Source organism: Mangifera indica, chromosome 5, assembly GCF_011075055.1.
Source record: "Mangifera indica cultivar Alphonso chromosome 5, CATAS_Mindica_2.1, whole genome shotgun sequence".
NCBI classification, from domain to species: Eukaryota; Viridiplantae; Streptophyta; class Magnoliopsida; order Sapindales; family Anacardiaceae; genus Mangifera; species Mangifera indica.
This window is the reverse complement of record NC_058141.1, coordinates 18,256,025-18,274,437: the sequence shown is the minus strand read 5'-3', so window position 1 is coordinate 18,274,437 and position 18,413 is coordinate 18,256,025. Positions and strand designations below refer to the sequence as shown.

Here is an 18,413-nt window from a genome sequence, read left to right as displayed (position 1 = left end):
TATAAATAAGTATTGCCCAAACCCGGTTCTGGAGGGTCCCCGTACCATTGCAAATATTCAAACATATTATTTTGTAAATCCTCCAAAGAGGGTGGGTGATACACCTCTCGTGCACGGCGATGTTTGAAAGGATCGGTGTATGGACTCTGAAGTGCTTTACCCTTCTTCAATATCCTTCCGCGTAATGTCCTCCGAGTAATAGAACGGTGATCTAATGGAGTCTCATTTGTGACATCTGTTGTTTGCTGGATAGCCGTATCAAATTGGTCAATATACTCAAATAATACTTCAGTTGGTTCATCCTGAAAATAACAAAAAAAACACTTGTTAATTTTCAAAATAATATTATTCTGTTAATCGAAAATAGTTACCGTTAGAATATAGTTTAAATACATACCGATTCTACTGGTGGGCTTGTTGGGTTCGGATTGTTCGTTTGTTGAAGATCTGATAACTTAGCTTCCATGGATGCTTGACGTGCTTCAAGTAGTATTTGCCGCTCATCGATGTTTCCAAGTCGTTCATCAACTTTTTGTATAAATCCTTGTAGAAGCTCTTGAAGCTTATCAAATTTATCATCAGCTATCCGGCTAGATTCACCCATAGGCATGCAAGTATGTGTTTCTTCGGCCCGCGGAGGCGATGATATAAAAGCAGTACACTCAGGTGGCTGCATAGCTGATGGCATAGGACTACTAACAAATGAACTTCGTCGCCTACGAATGGGAGTATTCCAACTTACAAATGCAGATGGGATATCTGGAGGGGAGGCTACACCACGTTGGATGTCTGGAGGAGGAGATGTTATAATGGCAGGAGTAGGAGATGTTATAATGGTAGGAGTAGTATCAGAATCTTCTGGATCATCAATGTAATTCATAACATCTTCGTAATGTGGTGATTGTCTCTCAACTCTGGATGCAATCAACCGAGGTGTGACAAATTCCTAAAAATATTCAAAAAATTGTTTATTCAGAGAGATATATGATAAACTACCAATAAATACTATTGAAAAATATAATATCTTACTTCAGAAGAGTTCAAAATACGATCCATGTCCTCCCAGCTTGGACCATCTAAACTTCTCCATCTCAACATTCGAGGAATTCTCTTCACCGATTTACAAGTCACAAAACTTTGTAAATTATTAAGTGTCTCATAGATCCAAACCTGTTATTTAAAAAATAAATATATATAATATAAATAAAAATAATAATAAAAAATGTATACTCATCAAATATTAAAAAAAAAAATTAATATTACCTGAAATGCTAAAGTGCATCCTCTTATCCCGTAAGTTAATATTGGGATATCTTCTGAGTACAACGGATATAATTTCGAAACTTCGTTATACTGTTTTTGTAAAGCTTCACCTAAAGATTTAACAGTCAATCTCCAAACGATGGTACCCCAAGGGTACGAGTTAAAAGTATCCCAATCATCCACAATATGTAAAATATGCTCTGAAATAGTTTTTCTATTGTCTGATCCTAATAATGCAAAGTGAAGCAGATACAGGGCCGATATTTTAATGGCATCCTCATCATTGTTTATCCATGCTCTTTCTTTAAATATTGTTGCGAGATCACCATAGTTAACAGCTTTTTTACCTCCAAAATACTTAGACTTCAATTGAGATTTTCCGATAACCTTGCTCTTTCCTATTTCTCTACTGAATTTTAATCCAGTAATGAGGGCAAACTCAACAGGGCTAAATCTGCAATCCACCCCATTAAGCCGAAACCATAATTCCTCTCCCACTACTCCTTTATTGATTTGTCGGAATAGCACAGAATGCAATAAACTGGAGCTATGCTTTAAAGTCTCCATCTTTAAAAATCGCCCGAAACAACATGTTTTGAACATTCTTTTCTGGGCATGGGTAAGAGAATTTCTGATGGCTTCGACAGTATCCATATGAGCTCTAACTTTTAACTTCGCCAAAAAATAATAGCCTTCGTTGTACCTCCTTTCATCATGGCGTTCGTTAACCCCAGTTTCCTATAATCCCCATAAACAAACATATTCAGAAAATCAGAAAAATGGGAAAATTACAATCAATATAAACATTATCAAATAACAATCAATATAATTGAGTAAATTGCAAACATGTTTAATCAATCAAATTGCAAACAGGAGGATATAAAATCTGAAAAGCATGGGGAAAGTGTTAAGGGGTGCGTTAAAATGCAAAGGGGTGTGGGAAGCTGATAAAGGGTGCGGCAAAATGTTAAAAGGGTGCATGAAAGTGCAAAAGGGTGCGTGGAAGTGCAAGGGGGTGTGGCAAAATGTGAAAGGTTGCGTGGAAGTGCAAAGGGGTGCGGCAAAATGTAAAAGGGTGCGTGGAAAAAGCAAAGGGTGCGGCAAAATGTAAACGGGTGCGTGGAAAAAGCAAAGGGTGCGGCAAAATGTAAACGGGTGCGTGGAAAAGCAAAGGGGTGCGGCAAAATGTAAAAGGGTGCGTGGAAAAGCAAAGGGGTGCGGCAAAATGTAAAAGGGTGCGTGGAAAAAGCAAAGGGTGCGGCAAAATGTAAAAGGGTGCGTAGAAAAAGCAAAGGGTGCGGCAAAGTGGTGAGGGATGCGTGCGTTTCCGAAAGGGTGCGGCAAAAGTGTTAAGGGGTGCGTGCGTTTCCTAAAGGGTGCGGCAAAAGTGTTAAGGGGTGCGTGCGTTTCCTAAAGGGTGCGGCAAGATGTTTAAGGGGTGCGTGGATGCGTTGAGGGTGTCTGCAAGTGTCAGTGGTGGTCTGTCGGTGTGAATGTGTGTGTGAACGGTGTCAACATGCAAATCGGCACTCCAAAATAAACACCTCCTCCTTCCATAACGCCGAACCAAACCAACACAATCAACAATCAACAATCAATCAACAAAATCGCATAAATTAAACCAACAATGTCGCACCGGCAAAATCAATCGCATAATCAAGACTGTAATCAACTAACTAATCTACATCGATGCATCAAATGAAAGAAGAAAGGAAAACCTAAATCTCGTCCAATGTCCGAAAGCAGAATCAATGTTAGCAATAAATATATACCTGAGACGACTCCGACGACATTGCCGTGATGTTTTCCGACGACGGTTTCGGGACGGTGAATGGTGCGTGGGTAAAATTTTTGTTTCGGCGACACTGTGGATCCTCCTGGCTAGGTTGACGTTTTGAATTGCATCTCTGACATTTCTCAATAATTTTATATTTTCATTACCCAGCGCACGCACCGAGCCACGTGACCCGCACCCTTGCCGCACCAGTTCATCAATTGGTGAAAGGGTGCGGGAATTTATATACGGGTGCGTGAATTGCTGAACGGGTGCGTGACTTGCTGAACGGGTGCGGGATTTGGAAAGGGTGCGGGATTTGGTGAAGGGGTGCGGGAATTGGTGAAGGGGTGCGGCATGTGCGGGTGCGCGCCCGCACGCACGCACCAGCGCTAGGGCGCCCGCACGCACGCACCAGAACGCGCGCGCCCGCCCGCACTCACCAGCGCGCACGCACGCAGCCGCACCCCTTACCAAAGTGCCGCACCCCTTACCAAATCCACGCACCCCTTGCCAAATTCTGTTTTTGTAAAAATAAAATATAATCTATTTTATAAAAATAGATTATATTATAAATATATATTATTTAATAGATTATTTTATAAATATCCAAATTCACTTCAATTATTTTATAAAAATAAAATTTTTAGATATTTTTCATTACAAATAATTTAAAGAAAAACTTATCATTTTTTATATATCCAAATTTGATATATACAAATAAATTATTTTTTAAATATTAATCCTTTTTTAATTTATAATTTTATTTATTTTAGATAATTTAATCTTAATCTAATATTAATGATTTTCGTGGTAGAAATCGGTTAATCGGAAAAGTCAGGCGTTGAATTTGAAAAATTAGATTAGGGACATTTTTGGAATGAAAAAGATGATTTGCTTAGAAAGGTAAAACAGAGTATTTGTTACCGAAAAAGGTTTAGGCGGGAATCCGCTTGCCTATTTTAATTAATATCCCTCAAAAAATAATTGGTAACGGAGTTTTGGGTTGGCAAAATGCAAGTACAAAAATGAGTGAGTAAGCAGAGAGAAAAGAAACAAGTTCTAAACCTGCAATTGGCTGTCCCTTGGGACACCTCATTGTCGGCTATGGTTATGATTCATTACCCTACCACCGTCCACGTGTCTTGCTTATTTTCTTATTTTAAAATTACACTTTTGCCATTACAACAACAACGGCCCTCTATTGTGATTTGCAACATCATCATCTCACTTCACTTTGATCCAACGTCTCTAATCCTACTGAGCGTAGAAAACAAGATACACTATATAAAACCCCTTCAGTCTGGTATTGTTGGAATGGTGGGTTTTATATTGGTGTTTATCAAGCATGAATGCGTATCAAGGTCTTACAGATAATCATCTCTAACCCTCTTCAAGCAAGCCATAAGAGCAGACCCTTGGCCTTTTTCCTTTACTTTCTTGTGAAGATCTCATCTCCAAAGCCAAAAAATAAAGAGATAGTTTTGTGTTTTGTATTGGTTTCTTGATTCTCTTAAAAGAAATCAAGCTCAAAGAAATGGGTAGTGGAGAGAAGGGTCTAAGAGGGTTTGGGAAGAAACAAGTAATCAGGGATATTCCAAAAGGGTGTTTGGCGATCAAGGTTGGGCAAGGAGAGGAACAACAGAGATTTGTAGTGCCAGTCATATATTTTAATCATCCATTGTTCATGCAGCTGTTGAAAGAAGCAGAAGAAGAGTATGGATTTGATCAGAAAGGAACAATCACCATCCCTTGTCACGTTGAAGAGTTTAGGTACGTTCAAGGCATGATTGATAGGGAAAAGTCCCTTAACCACCATCACCATGTTGGCTGTTTTAGAGTTTGATTCAAATCCTTATCGGGGGCGGGGCCAAACAGCCCTAACGCTTGATCATCATCGACAAATACCTTATCTTTGTCTAATGAATGCCTTTTTCGTCTTTGTAAATTTGAATCTTTTTGGTCGTTTTGTTTCCGTTTATTACTAGAACTAGATGTATTAGGTTTTGGTTGGTTTCTGCTGTTGCAATGATAAAGATGATGTCTTCATGACGACAAAATGCTGCCATAGTAATTTTGTTACGAACCGTACGTTGTATAAAAGAGAAGTAACTACTTTGCCGTTCTTTTTTTCTAATCTTTCTTTGTTTTCTTTACTTCGTTAAAAATGATTAATTAATAATTAATCAATTAATCTAATCGTTTAGGTTTTGGCATTATTAAGACCAGTCATCGTGACAACAATGAGAGTGAGCGAATCTATAGAGGATTGGCAAACCGACGGTAGGACCAAAGCAATACCTTTATACCTTGCCTTTTAAGAGTAAGCCAATAAGGCTGCAGGGAACATGAGATTCTTTGAAATGGGTGATAATTAACTTGCCTTTTAATCAATGAAGAAAATATGGTAAATAATAAACGCCATAAATGGTCGTTGTTGCTATTTGGAAAGAATTGATTTGAGTTAGGTGATGAATCAAGAGGGTCAGTAGGTGGTGAGCGGTCTCCAGGTTTGGTAATTTTCCATTGATATCGAGGTTTTGTAATTGTAGGCCTGATCTGATCGCAAGAACAAAAGAAGTACAGTGTGGTTGAGGAATAACTAGTTTTCACACGGCAATTTTGGCTCATTCATGTTAAGCCACACCACCGTGGGCCACGTGGCTATTGGTGGGGTTTCATTGTTCTTGATTCTTCGTGCTTATCACTTCTACCAATTCAGTACGACCTCTCATTTGCTTAATTATTTGATTATTAGGGACGGGGACATTTTTTTATATTTATTTTATTTATTTTTCTTTTACAATACACAATCGGAAATCTAGAAATCGTGATATTGACTTGAAAGCTAATAAATATCCTGGAACTTTTTTATTTGGTATTTATTGGAATTTACAGATTGCAAATTTCTCATATCTAATTCATCAATTTCAACAATATTGGCTTGAATCTGTTGTAAAGGTAAAAATTCAGTATATGCATCCAATTCATAAATAATCCAAAACGACAAGAAGTTTTCAACATTTTGCTGAGTATTTTATTAATACGAGCATGAGTGAAGAAGCATGCCGAAACAAAAACAGTGGATATTGGCGTGCATCATGTTGTAAGTTTGTGCGTATAGATAACATGATATCCTTAGACTTAAAAAGAGTAAGGGCTCAAAGTCAATCGTTAGTTGTTTGTAATAGTAACGACTAATCAACGAATTAACTTCTTTTTAAGTTCCTAATTAAATGGAAAATATATAAATTCGATCAAGCGTGCACGCAGCAGTCATCAGTCAGCCCCAACTGGCAGCGACTCTAGGGGGTTGACTCGTGGAAAAAAAAAAGAAATCATGTAGTTTGTTTCAGAAGTCTTTCATTTTGTCAGTTTCCTCTTGAGGTCAACCCATAGAGACCGTTAAAAACGCAATGAACTTGTAGAATTGTTACAGTTTGGCATCAAGTCAGTTGTGTTTTTTACCATATTTACATCAACATAATTTTATAGAGAAATTCCTATTAAATTGTTTTAATGCTTTGAAACTCTATAATGGGCTTATTATAACGTATTAGAGATTAAAAAGTCTTACATCAAATAAAAACAATATAAATGAGTGATATATAAGTGTGGTAGATTGAACCTTAACACATGTCAGTTAGTTTTGTATAATATAAGTTTTGATTTCTGTATTTATAGAGCCAATATATTTCTACGTAGTATGATAATATCAAAGCTCACTTGATCCTGGATATCAAGTGGCAATGCACCCAACCATACCCTTTTATATAGTATGATGGTATCAAAGCCCACTTGATCATAGAAATCAAGTGGCAATGCATCCAACCGTACCCTTCTACATGGTATAATGGTATCAGAGCCTTTAACATAAACCAATTAATTTTGTATAAATAATTGATTTTATATAATATGAGTTTCAATCAACATGGTATGGTATGATGGTATTAGAGCCTTTAACAAAAGGTAATGCACCCAACCATACCCTTCAACATTGTATGATGATATCAAAGCCTAGTTGATCATGGATACCAAGTGGCAATACACCCAACCATACCCTTCTACATGGTATGATGGTATCAGAGCTTTTAACACAAGTCAATTAATTTTATATAAACAATTGATTTTATATAACATAAATCAATTGATTTTGTGTAATATAAGTTTTGACTTTTACACTTATATGTAAAATTGTATAAAGAATATTATAAACATAAAAATCATTTGTTGGGTCGAATAGAAAATTTTATATATATACATTGGTATATATTAGATTAGTTCAAATCGAGTTCATTATAAGACTACTTGCAATTATAAATTGTGAGAACTGTGTACTTAGCAGCAGTTTAATAGGAGCACTGACAAGTGCATGCAGGTAGGGTTTCATGTTGAGATTTGAAACCGCAACCTGCATTGTGTTCGTCAAAAGATTCTTCATAAATTTTCGAGGAAGGCAAGCCTTTTCACTTTCATTAACCTGAGAACCCTTTCATTATTAAAATAAAAGGATGGAAAATTCTTAGCCAATAGGCGGATGTGAACACTGAACAGTGTCATGCAAAAAGCCAAGATAAATTGAAACCCTAGATAGGAAGCGGCCATTTTTTTTAACTTTTTGAAGTATCTATCTTTAAAAGTATTTCCAAAACTTTACCTCTGCTACTGAAAATAGAGTTGCGTCCAAAATTTTTGATGTGAGAAAACAAACGTTCTAATTAAATAGTCTGTTTTACGTCGTTCACTAGAAGAAGAGAAATCTGTTTTATTATAATCAGCGACTCGCATTCTTCTTTATAACATGATATATATTATTATAAATTTATCTGTAAATAGTATATGAATATGTGTCAAATTTCTTAATAATAAGGACCCATTTTCTATCCAGGCGGCTAAATCTTTCTATGAAGGCCGTGATTCCACCTAAATTTAATTCAACTTAGCCTTCCTTCTTTAGTAATTTGAACCAGAGCCAGTCAACGTTGCAATTACAATGTCAACTAGTTGACATGCTCCAATCTGAACTTTTTGAATTATCAGACAACACGACTTGGATCAATAATTGAAGCAATTTCCCACTTAGCTTTAGACTATCATATACTTTCATATATTTTTCATTGACTTTTAAGATATAAGACAATAGCTTAGTTTCTGTATTTTTTGAGAGATGAACCAGTGGCATGTGATCAACAAACACGCACGAGCTAACTTTTTTTAACTTCTGAATATTTTAATGATCTCCAGTTAAAAAATGGGGTGTATATATATATACACACACACGCACACATGTAGTTGTGGAGAAAATGGCGAATGCAATGTTGTAATAAATGGGAGAATTGCTTTTACTTATAAAAATATTTATATATATATATTTTTAATAAATGATAATTAGGCAGGCAACATCTCGAATCCTTCTTATTTCTATCCACTTTAAGAAAAATGATGATGATCGAGTGCTTTAGTAGAAGAATATTTTTTCTGGTACGTACTTTTTACACAGAAATGAAATGGTCTAAATCGGCTCCTTGACCTGGAGTAACAGTCATATAAAAGCATTATTACACACCAGAAAACCATTATAAAACAGTAGATACAGATTTAGAAAGTGGGATTACACTCCAATTATCACTTTTTTCATTTAAATAATCAGGTTTTTGTTTAAAAGTAACTAAACGAGCATTCATTGTGGTGAGTAGGGGCCTAACATGTCATAATAACAATGTGAATTTCCTGGCTATCACAGTGTACATACAACAGTACGAGATGAAGGATCCATGGCTTTATTTTCATTATCCATTGCTTTTTCACACATACACCAACACCAACACCAACACAACACAATGCGTCGTCCAATATTTTAGTGCACATGTTCTTGAGTAAAACACTAATTTCTTGGAGTTCAGCTGTGAATGTGATGATTGGTGGGTCACAAAGTGAATATCGTGCTATTGGAAACAAATAAAACTATATTTACAAAACAAATTACACAGATGTATTTATATAAATTGATATAACAACTTGTGGTAAGATAATGTAATATTTATTGCTGGATTTGTATAAAATTTATGGGAAGTTATCTCAGACCTCAATTTGATCGAAATATATAATAAAGTGGCCGACCATCAGCACTACTGGAGACTGTTTTGTAATTACCATTATGTGTACCCTAATTGACAAAGGACTTCCAATATTTCGTGCCTTTGATCGATCGACTTTTGCAGAAAAGTGTTTGATACATTATCTTCAACACAACTATCAATTCCACGCACTTTTCTGACTTGCAATTCCAAATGAACCACAGTAAACTTATCAATTTGCAATAAATTATTTTATTAAACAAAAAAGGGTAATTATCATTAGATAATAGAAGATAAATATAATTGGCTGAAAGAAGGGATATGTTCCACCCACCTAATTCTTAATCATCCCACATGACATATGAATATGATATGCCATGAATACAAAATTACAGAATGAACATCAGCAAACAAAAAGGAGAACAAATGTTACAATTTTTTGCTGTCCATCAACCTTTTCGCCTCCATAAATTAACCAATAATCACAATTTCAGCTCTAACCCATTTTCCATGTAGGTTTGCAAAAATAGGGTATGAGCAAAGAAGAGAACCTCCACTGCAAATTTGCCTCAACAATCTCATAACTGACTTTGACTAACATTCATTTTATGCACATCTTCTGTACCCCAGCCCAGAAGGATTAAAAATAAAATAAATAAAGACAGAAGCAAACCCTCCAAGTTCACCAAATGCATAATTTTTTTAATTTAAAAAAAAAAAAAAAAAACCTATATGTCAAAGGCTAATAAAAACTAATGTTGTCTTGTGTTTGTACTTCGAATTGTCACACCATGCAAAAATTTTGTATATCCAAGTAAACTAAGTTTTCCATCTGAGTTTCTAATCCAATCCTTGAGATATGCATAAGCTGAAGGGCCAACATTCAATTCCTACAGTAATGAGTTGAAATAGATATAAATCAGAAGAGTGCATCAGTATTCAGAGTGAGATAATTTAGAAAACAATTCAGCATACCCGGGCCAATTCTTCAATTGAAATGACTCGGTTACCCTCGAGCTCAAAATGCTCAAAAGCAGTAGAGGCAATCTGTTCCCACCCTTCCAGAGCCTCCAGTTGATGTGTGCTGATTGCAGCTGCACAAAACTCTTCAAAGTACATCTTCCTATATGCAAGTGATTCCATCTGAAGATTGATTGATACAACAACAGTGAATGAGATACATAGACAAACAAATATGTTAGAAATATTGAGTTAAATGCAAAACTTAATACTACAGGAACATCATGATGAAAATCCAGATGTCTCAAAGTATATACTACAGTAAAAAGAAATCTCTCGGAAATCAGAAAAAGATTCATAATTAATTAAGGACAAAAACTTAATCCTAAAAAATCATTAAGGCAAATACTCTATAGAGCATGCAAATTTTATCCAAAAACATGTCAAAACTTCAGGTGACAGTTAAAGTTTACAATTCGGAAACTTGATGCTTGAATTTAATTTTAAAGGAAAGGGGAAGATAAAAATAATATGAACTGCATACCGCATTAAGAACATCAGGAACCCTTGACTCCCTCATAGCGTCAGTTGCATTTCTTCCTAAAGCCTGCACCATCAGTTTCTTATAACCATAATTATATCCATATGAAGAATAAAAACCAATGAGATGGCTCTAGATTAGAGTATCAAATTCAAACAGGTACGTGCAGTAGATAACCAATCTAAAATTATCAAGAGATACGCTTCCATCTTTATTGGGTTCCAGCAGCCTGAACTGTGCTCTAAGATACACCAACTCATCTTTGGTCAAAGCTTTTGAGAGGGCCTGCAGTTACAGAAATTTACATGAACGTGAGTTGAGACCATAACAGAATTCATAACCCTGTCCCTACAATTCCATTCTTAAGCTTCTGAGAAAATAATCTCTAAAACAGAAGGTACACTGAAAAACTGATCATTTTATTCAATTAAAAGGCCTCTCAATAGGAATAGGAAATGCCCCCAGATTCTCAATATTACATTTATAAGCATGAGAATAAACTTCGGCAAATAGTTTATAATTATAAAGGATGTTAGATAACGATATTCTGCTAACCAATAAAGTCTATGCAAGAAGAAGAAAGAGAGGAAAAAATGAAGAGGCAGCAACACTGGAACTTTAAAAAGCTGAGAATGGAGAGGCAGCAGTAGTGGGACATCAAAAAGTGGTGGTCCAATAGCAAGAAGATTCAAGGATCATACCAGTAACTCCACATGGCAATATGAGTAGTGAGGACAAGAAACAGTTAGAGGAAGGAGAATAAAAAGGGAAAAGAAAGGAAGAGAAGTCAGCTGGAAAAATTGTTTATGTTGAGTAGTCTTGGACTAAGAGAGAACTGGCCTCTCAAATTGCCAAGATTAATCTTGATGTATAGGACAGATCTGACCTCTCAAATTGCCAGGACTTGATGGTGTTATTTTACAGTAATTTGATGTTGGTTCATGTTAATTTGCATTGTAGCTGATGATGGCCAACCTTACTAATTAGTGAGAATACTGCAGTAGATTCCCAGAATTTTTGTGTGAGTGTGGTTTATTTTCTTTCATTTCTTCTGTTCTGCAAAGACAGTTTTGATACTGAAAAATTGTGACTGAGTTGGGTTCCCATCAGATAGTGTAAATATAGCTTACACTAACATTATTCAGTTGATTACCACAGCAAACCACAATATGATTACAAGCACATAAAGAACAAATCAAGAAAAGTGTTCACATAATGTTATTACAACAAGAATAATACCTTCAGTGCCATACGTTTCAGAGGTGTAGCATGGAGATATGCCTTTACCGACTTGTAGATCAATATGTCCAAAGGAACAGGCCGATCATCATTGTGCAACCAAGGGTGAGCTGTAGTTGGAAAGATCTTTTTAGTCTAGCAAATTATTTAATTAGACTGACCTACAATAAAAACAACCCTCATTTCTAGGTAAAACCAACTTTTGCTTGGTCAATCATATTATACTTTGTGAAATGAATATTGAAAATGGAAAAGATTTGCAAAAGATGTTTTGGATGCCTTCTCACTGTAAGAGGATGGGGAAGTTAGGGCAAGAGAGGGCTCGTTTCATTGTCTTATCATAAAAGACTACTACTGGTCAAGCCAAAAAAGGCGCAGGCTTGTGGCATTTATATATACCTACCAGTAAATTAATATCCATAAAATTCCAGAAAGCAATATAGGAATTACCAACTTACTTAAAGCTTGAACAGCAGTCATTCGTTTCCTGAAGTCCTTGTTCAGGAGTCTCTTTACAAAGTCCTTAGCCTCAGGAGAGACAGAAGGCCAGGGTAAATCATCAAAGTTGGGATCAGATCTTAGCACTGCACGGAAAATGCCGGACTCTGTCCTTGCCCAGAAAGGTCGGCTTCCACATAACAAGATATATGTGATGACACCAATGCTCCATATATCTGCCTCCAGACTATAAGATCTATGCAAGACTTCAGGTGCGACATAGTATGCGCTTCCAACAATATCATTAAGTCTTTCATCTGCAGATATGCACACAGAAGGGAAGAAAAGTTAGAGAATTCTAAAGCATCAACCAACAGGTAAATTGCTAGTAAGTAAAAGTATATAAAAACACAGGAAATCTAGCATTGTGATCCAATGACAATTTTGCATGACGAAGAGATAAATTCTAGATTTGTCATCAATTTTCAATAGTCAGTGTAAGCATCTCATTTTATGTTGCCAATGCTAATAAGCCAGTCCAAGTTAGCACTTATTTCAAGCTTGTAATGTTAGATTCACATTATTAGTAACCTGCCACTGTGCAAACATATCTCTTTAGAATGGGATTCTCTTTGGACAAATATAAAAAGTTGAAAGAGGAAACTACATAATAGATAGAATAAAAAAAAAAAAAGGTAATACTATTAATACCATTAGATTGCATTGACATTAAACTAATAAGGAAATGCCATCACAAACACTGAATTAAATAGATACCTTTAGAATTACCATTTTTTTTCTTTTACAAGTTACAAAGCAGGAAGAATGCTTACTCATTAGAAGCCACTTAAAAAAGCATGTGTAGATATTACAAGAAATGCACCATAAGTGAATTAGCTTCTATTATTATGATAATTAAGCCATTGCTCATAGGACATAAAATTTACTACAATGAGGGTAAAATCTGAAAAATTAGAAGGTTTTTTGTATCCTCCTATTATCTTATATGGGAATCAAGTTCTGGGGTTCATAAATGAAATTAGCATTGTTGTTAACCTATCTTTTTCACTCTGAAACACTAGTACCCAAATCAAGCAACACAGTCATATATGTCAATAAGTTCCATGAGTGCGCACACTGCTTTTGTCACCCAAGCATGCAAACTAGTTGTGGAGCCAAGTTTAGAATAAAATATCACAAAATTAACAACCACAAAAGAGAACTGCAATCGTTATACTCCTTACACAAAATATTGTCTAGATAAAAGGCTTTTGCCAGTTAAATAATTTTTGCAGGGGCATGAAGATTCTAAGCAATGTAGAGCAAAAATATGGCTGAAGTTCAGTTTACCTGGTCTGCTAAAGTCAGAGAGACCAAAATCAATAAGCTTCATATCAGCATCATCGTGTCCAGAAGTGAAGAGGAAATTCTGTTGTGATGAGAAGTCAGTTATAGAATTGCTAAGTTAGCAAAGGAGAAAATCCATAAAACACTTGATCCAACCATTCCACTGGTGTTGGATAGAGAACAATGAAAGACCTAAGTACACAACCAAAATATTTAATGATGAATTAAACTCAAACCTCTGGCTTTAAGTCACGATGCACAACACCTTGAAGATGACAAAATGAAACCACACTTAGAATTTGCACAACTATAGCTTTTGCATCATCCTCTGTGTACCTTCCTCCCCTGCAATGGACAAGAAGATGTGTATATAGAAGTACCATTTCCATTATTCAAGTGTCCATTTTTCTATCCACAGCAGTTCAAATCATTCGTTCTATCTCGCATATAATTCTGTAAGCAATTCATCAATACTAAAATAGAATAAATGAATTAACAACTATTATTACAAGGCATATAATTAAGGGCAAATAGCAAAATCTAAAGTTCAAATCACACCCTAACAATAAAAATTTTTGAATCTATTCAAATTTCAAATACCAGGTTACACGTGGCTCTATTTAAGATGATAGTTCAGTGCTTAGACGTCAAAATTACAATACAAGTTCAGTTTGGAGCCAATAAAAATACTATGAGACCTTAATAGAGCACAGTGAACATAAACAAATACCTCGCTAAAATTCGGTCCAGTAGTTCCCCACCTTCACACAATCTGCCATGTGAAAAATGAAAAAAAGTCAACCCCAACAATTGAAAATTTGTAACATCATTTTAACCACACACAAAACCCAACCCTCCCTAGGCATAAGGAAATTGATCCTTGGACCTCGAGCTCCATGATAGGAACAAGGTTATTTTAACAAAATAGTATCTAATGATCTATAGTGAGGCTTACCTAAAGACAAGTGATAACATATAACAGCAAAAGTGGCCAATATGAAGATTGTTACATCACACATTGCAGATAAAAAATTAAAAGATAAAAAGAACCAGCAAGCATCTTCTAACAATGCTAAAATATATCTCCCTAGCTTACTTTAATAGAGGAAAAGAAAAGACATACTCCATGACTATGTACACATTATTCGCATCCTCACATGCATCATAATATTTGACCAGATTCTTGTGTCCTGATAGTGATTTCAATATTTTCACCTCCCTACGAACATCTTCGATTGATATTGCTGTTGTCATCTGCCACATAAATCTTATAAATATAGATATTGCACAAGTAACGCATCAATTAATCATGAATTTAAATAAAAATTAAAAGCTTTTATAAATTTTGCTAGTATAACAAATGCAGAATCAAATAATAAAGATCAGGTATGAGCGTATATAAGACAATATTAAATAACAGCTAGATTATGAGAGTAAAATGTGATATTCTCTCCCATTGGTTAAGAAGTAAAGCATTTAAGGATTGAGCACAAGATAGTGTCCCATTTAATTCCTATATATCACATTTTTGCATGTGTTCACGTGCTGTTTGTCTGGGCTCACGCCATATTGTTAAGGCTTGGTATATATTCCAAAACAAGGGCTTCCCCATTGCATTTAAATGACATTTTTCAAAATTGTCCATATTCGAAAAGGAATTGTAACCGACGTAATCTCTTTATTCGCAAAATGACAACAAATGCGATTAAGATTAGAAGTATTAAATGATCAAAATACATAATTTGGTTTAAAAAAATAGCTTTTACAGTGCTTTAGCAAAAACAATCAAAATTTACTTAAATGAGGATATATATGTCAGAAGTTGACAATTAAGGATTATTTGAAACAAATACAACATAAGTTTTTTCTTTAATAAAAAGAATCCAGTTTAAGTTGGCATAAATCACAACCATGCAAAGCCACGTGGTCACTATATTCACTTGCTTAGTATCTAAGATAATATGTACATTAGATATTTGTTTTATAGCAAAGCAGTAAATGAAAAAAAGCCCATATCCTAGGAACTTTAAAATCTACAACTACCCTAAAGCATCATTGATAGGTCTGCATCTCAGCCAACTCATTAGTTATATCAGTACAAAATTTTAGTTATCCACCTTCAGCAATGATTACCCCGCCCATCAGATTTGCCAAAAATTTCAATCCAAAACCAAAACAAATGGTGCAACACACTGCTTGTGTACCCTATTTTGCGTGAAAGACACACTAAACTCCTTTCAACCCCATTACTGTTAAAATAATCCTAGAAAAAAATCATAAAAATGTGATAAGGAGACGTCCAGCAAGGTAAATTATTGTAATTGCAAACACATAGCGCATAAAGTTACACGTCAAGGATCAGCGACATGTAAGCAGAGTTGACTAATCTCAACTCTAATCATAAAGTAGAACAATAAGAATATACTCAGAGAGTTTAGTTCTAAATTGATGCAACAAGGTGTCACAGACATTTCTTTTAACCTTTTTCACAGTGTTCAACACGTTGCAACCTATTTTTTGCTGACATTACGCAACATGGCTATGGGACATTGTAGGAGTCCTTAAACAGAAACCACTAAATATATTCACATTGCAGATATATATATATTAGGGAAGCCAAACATGGTTGAAAATGGATTGCAGTTTAGACAAAGCAATCTTGAACTCAGATAACTATCATAACTTGTGACTTCTTTGGATACTATGTATGCTCATCAAACACAGACAACCATGTTTTCACTCTTTTCATCAACGTGTTTCATACAAACAATTCTTATCAACGTGTATTTCCCTAAGTGACACAATGCTGGCTGACTTAACTCTTGACTCAATTCACAAGGCATAACCTTAGGGAAGCTGCATACAACTTAGACTTGTCGGATACCCCATAAATTTGTCGGATACCGACAAACATGCTAATCAAGTCTTTTTTCTTCTTTCTACAAATTCCAAACAAAGAAACAATATTCAATTCAAAAGAAAAAGACAGATCCTCGAAATCCCTGTTTTAGAATGAACAACCAATTTCTTGGGAAAAGCTGATCAGAATCCCATGACATTTTAAAAATATAAACCAAAATACCAGCATTCTCCAAATGACTGGCAATAACTTATCTTCATTTACTAGGCGTAACTTCTAAAGCTTACATCGAGCATTGATCTGCAAAACTTATAATTTTGAAAATTTCAAATTCTAATGCAGCGCTAGCATTAATCAACAATTCTCCTGATAACCTCTTAAGAGCAAATATAAAATATCCAATCATTGAGAACATGGCATATCATTTGTAAAACATTTTCAAAACCAGATAAATGCACAAATTTATCCTGCAAAAACAATCAAACAAAAACCCAGACATAAAGCAACCAGCAAAAAAGTATCTCATTGAAATTCCAAAAACGAAGCACAGTCCACTGAGTGAATTAAAGCAATAACTAGAGTTCCGTACAACGTCAATGGCAATGGATTAAGGTTTTTGTATAATTGACAGCAAAAATTGAACGAAACAACAAACTCGTAGTAGCATTGTACCTTGGCTTTGGAGATGATCTTAACAGCAACTGGTTGATCTCTGAGCTCACCCTTTTTACCTCTAGCAGAGCATGTATGACCGAAATGTCCTCGCCCTACTTCCTTCCCTAGTTCGTACTTAGCTCCGAAATTCTTACCGTATCCGAAGCTCTTGTCAAGAGACTGCTCCTGCTCCGTTCCAAAATCCTCAGGAATTGTACTCTCCTTGGGCTTCCCGCCGCCAAAACGCTTAACTAAAGAAGCCTTTATGTGCTTCGCCGGAGACGGAGGGGGGAAAGGCCTCCGAAAGAATCTCCTCGGCGTAGATGCTCTAGCTGGAGACGGAGAGACGCCAGGTGGCAGTGGACTAGCAGAGGAGCCGTAAGGAAATGGACTGGGCCAAGGACTAGGGTTGGAAGTGCGGCCAGGTGTGTACTTGACAGGTAGGGGGCCATTACCGGGAGTTGACGGCCGTAACGGCGTTTGATTTTGATTAGCGGAAACGACCGCGGTTATTGTGTTAGTTGTATCATTTTCCGATGTAGGAATGCCCTTACCATAACACTGTCCCATCGTAAAAAACCTTGAAGCGCCACTATGTCCGATTGAGACTCAGTCAAACTCCACACATCGGACGAAACAGAAACTCCCACACGGATCTGATGACCACCGGAAAAAGACTGTATAGTAATAGGAGAGAGATCTACGCCGAGAAAACGATAAACGAAGAGAATTTTTGAGTCAGAGGAGACTGAGACAGACAGACAGACAGACAGACAGAGATAGAAAAAGAGAAGAGACAAGTTCTGTTAAGAGAGAGTTTAACAACAACAGAGGCAGATGAGAAAATTATACACTTCAAGGCACACTAAAAAGGAATAATCTACAGACGTTAAATTTTTCGAATCAGCACAATGAAGATACGTAAAATGATTTTCCGATGGCAAGTCCTGGGATTTTCCAATTTGTATCGCTTAATTTTTGGTTTCATTTTGTCTTTTGCTACTTTTCTAGACATTTTTTTAATATTTACCAACGCACACTGGTTTTCTATCCTGTGCTGTTCGGCATACACATTGAAACTAGACTTTTACAATTTTATTACCAAAACACCCTTATTACACACGTGGTGTTCAATGGGGCTAGGGTGAGTATGGTAAAACCACGGACTCTGGAGTATAGAGAAAGACTCCTGAGAGGCTGGTCCGAACTACGAAGTTTCTAAATGGGCGAGAATTATGTGTTTCAGATTTATCCTATTGG

The 18,413-nt window shown here is 35.8% G+C and overlaps 2 protein-coding genes across 2 annotated transcripts; one reads left to right on the top strand and one right to left on the bottom strand.

Moving 5' to 3' along the window:
- The first annotated feature begins 4,342 nt into the window (after window positions 1–4,342).
- On the top strand, window positions 4,343–5,174 carry LOC123215825 (auxin-responsive protein SAUR32). Its single transcript, XM_044636076.1, has one exon. The coding sequence runs from the start codon at window positions 4,575–4,577 to the stop codon at window positions 4,881–4,883; it is 309 nt and encodes a 102-aa protein (XP_044492011.1). The 5' UTR covers window positions 4,343–4,574; the 3' UTR covers window positions 4,884–5,174.
- A 4,190-nt stretch (window positions 5,175–9,364) lies between these two features.
- LOC123216729 (CDPK-related kinase 3) lies at window positions 9,365–18,147 on the bottom strand. Its single transcript, XM_044637269.1, has 11 exons — window positions 17,172–18,147; window positions 14,763–14,893; window positions 14,370–14,411; window positions 13,876–13,984; window positions 13,643–13,721; window positions 12,313–12,609; window positions 11,855–11,964; window positions 10,793–10,900; window positions 10,619–10,681; window positions 10,090–10,257; window positions 9,365–10,004 (listed from the first exon to the last, which is right to left on the bottom strand). The coding sequence occupies exons 1-11, from the start codon at window positions 17,721–17,723 to the stop codon at window positions 9,867–9,869; spliced, it is 1,797 nt and encodes a 598-aa protein (XP_044493204.1). The 5' UTR covers window positions 17,724–18,147; the 3' UTR covers window positions 9,365–9,866.
- Window positions 18,148–18,413: the final 266 nt, after the last annotated feature.

What these genes read in the sequence shown, in the direction of transcription:
- LOC123215825 (XM_044636076.1), top strand. Translation starts at nt 4,575, where the DNA reads ATGGGTAGTGGAGAGAAGGGTCTAAGAGGGTTTGGGAAGAAACAAGTA.
- LOC123216729 (XM_044637269.1), bottom strand. Translation starts at nt 17,723, where the DNA reads ATGGGACAGTGTTATGGTAAGGGCATTCCTACATCGGAAAATGATACA. An exon ending in GACTGCTGTTCAAGCTTTAA is followed by an intron (nt 11,965 to 12,312) that starts GTAAGTTGGTAA and finishes TTCCAACTACAG; the next exon opens with CTCACCCTTGGTTGCACAAT. An exon ending in TTCCTGATGTTCTTAATGCG is followed by an intron (nt 10,258 to 10,618) that starts GTATGCAGTTCA and finishes ATCAATCTTCAG; the next exon opens with ATGGAATCACTTGCATATAG.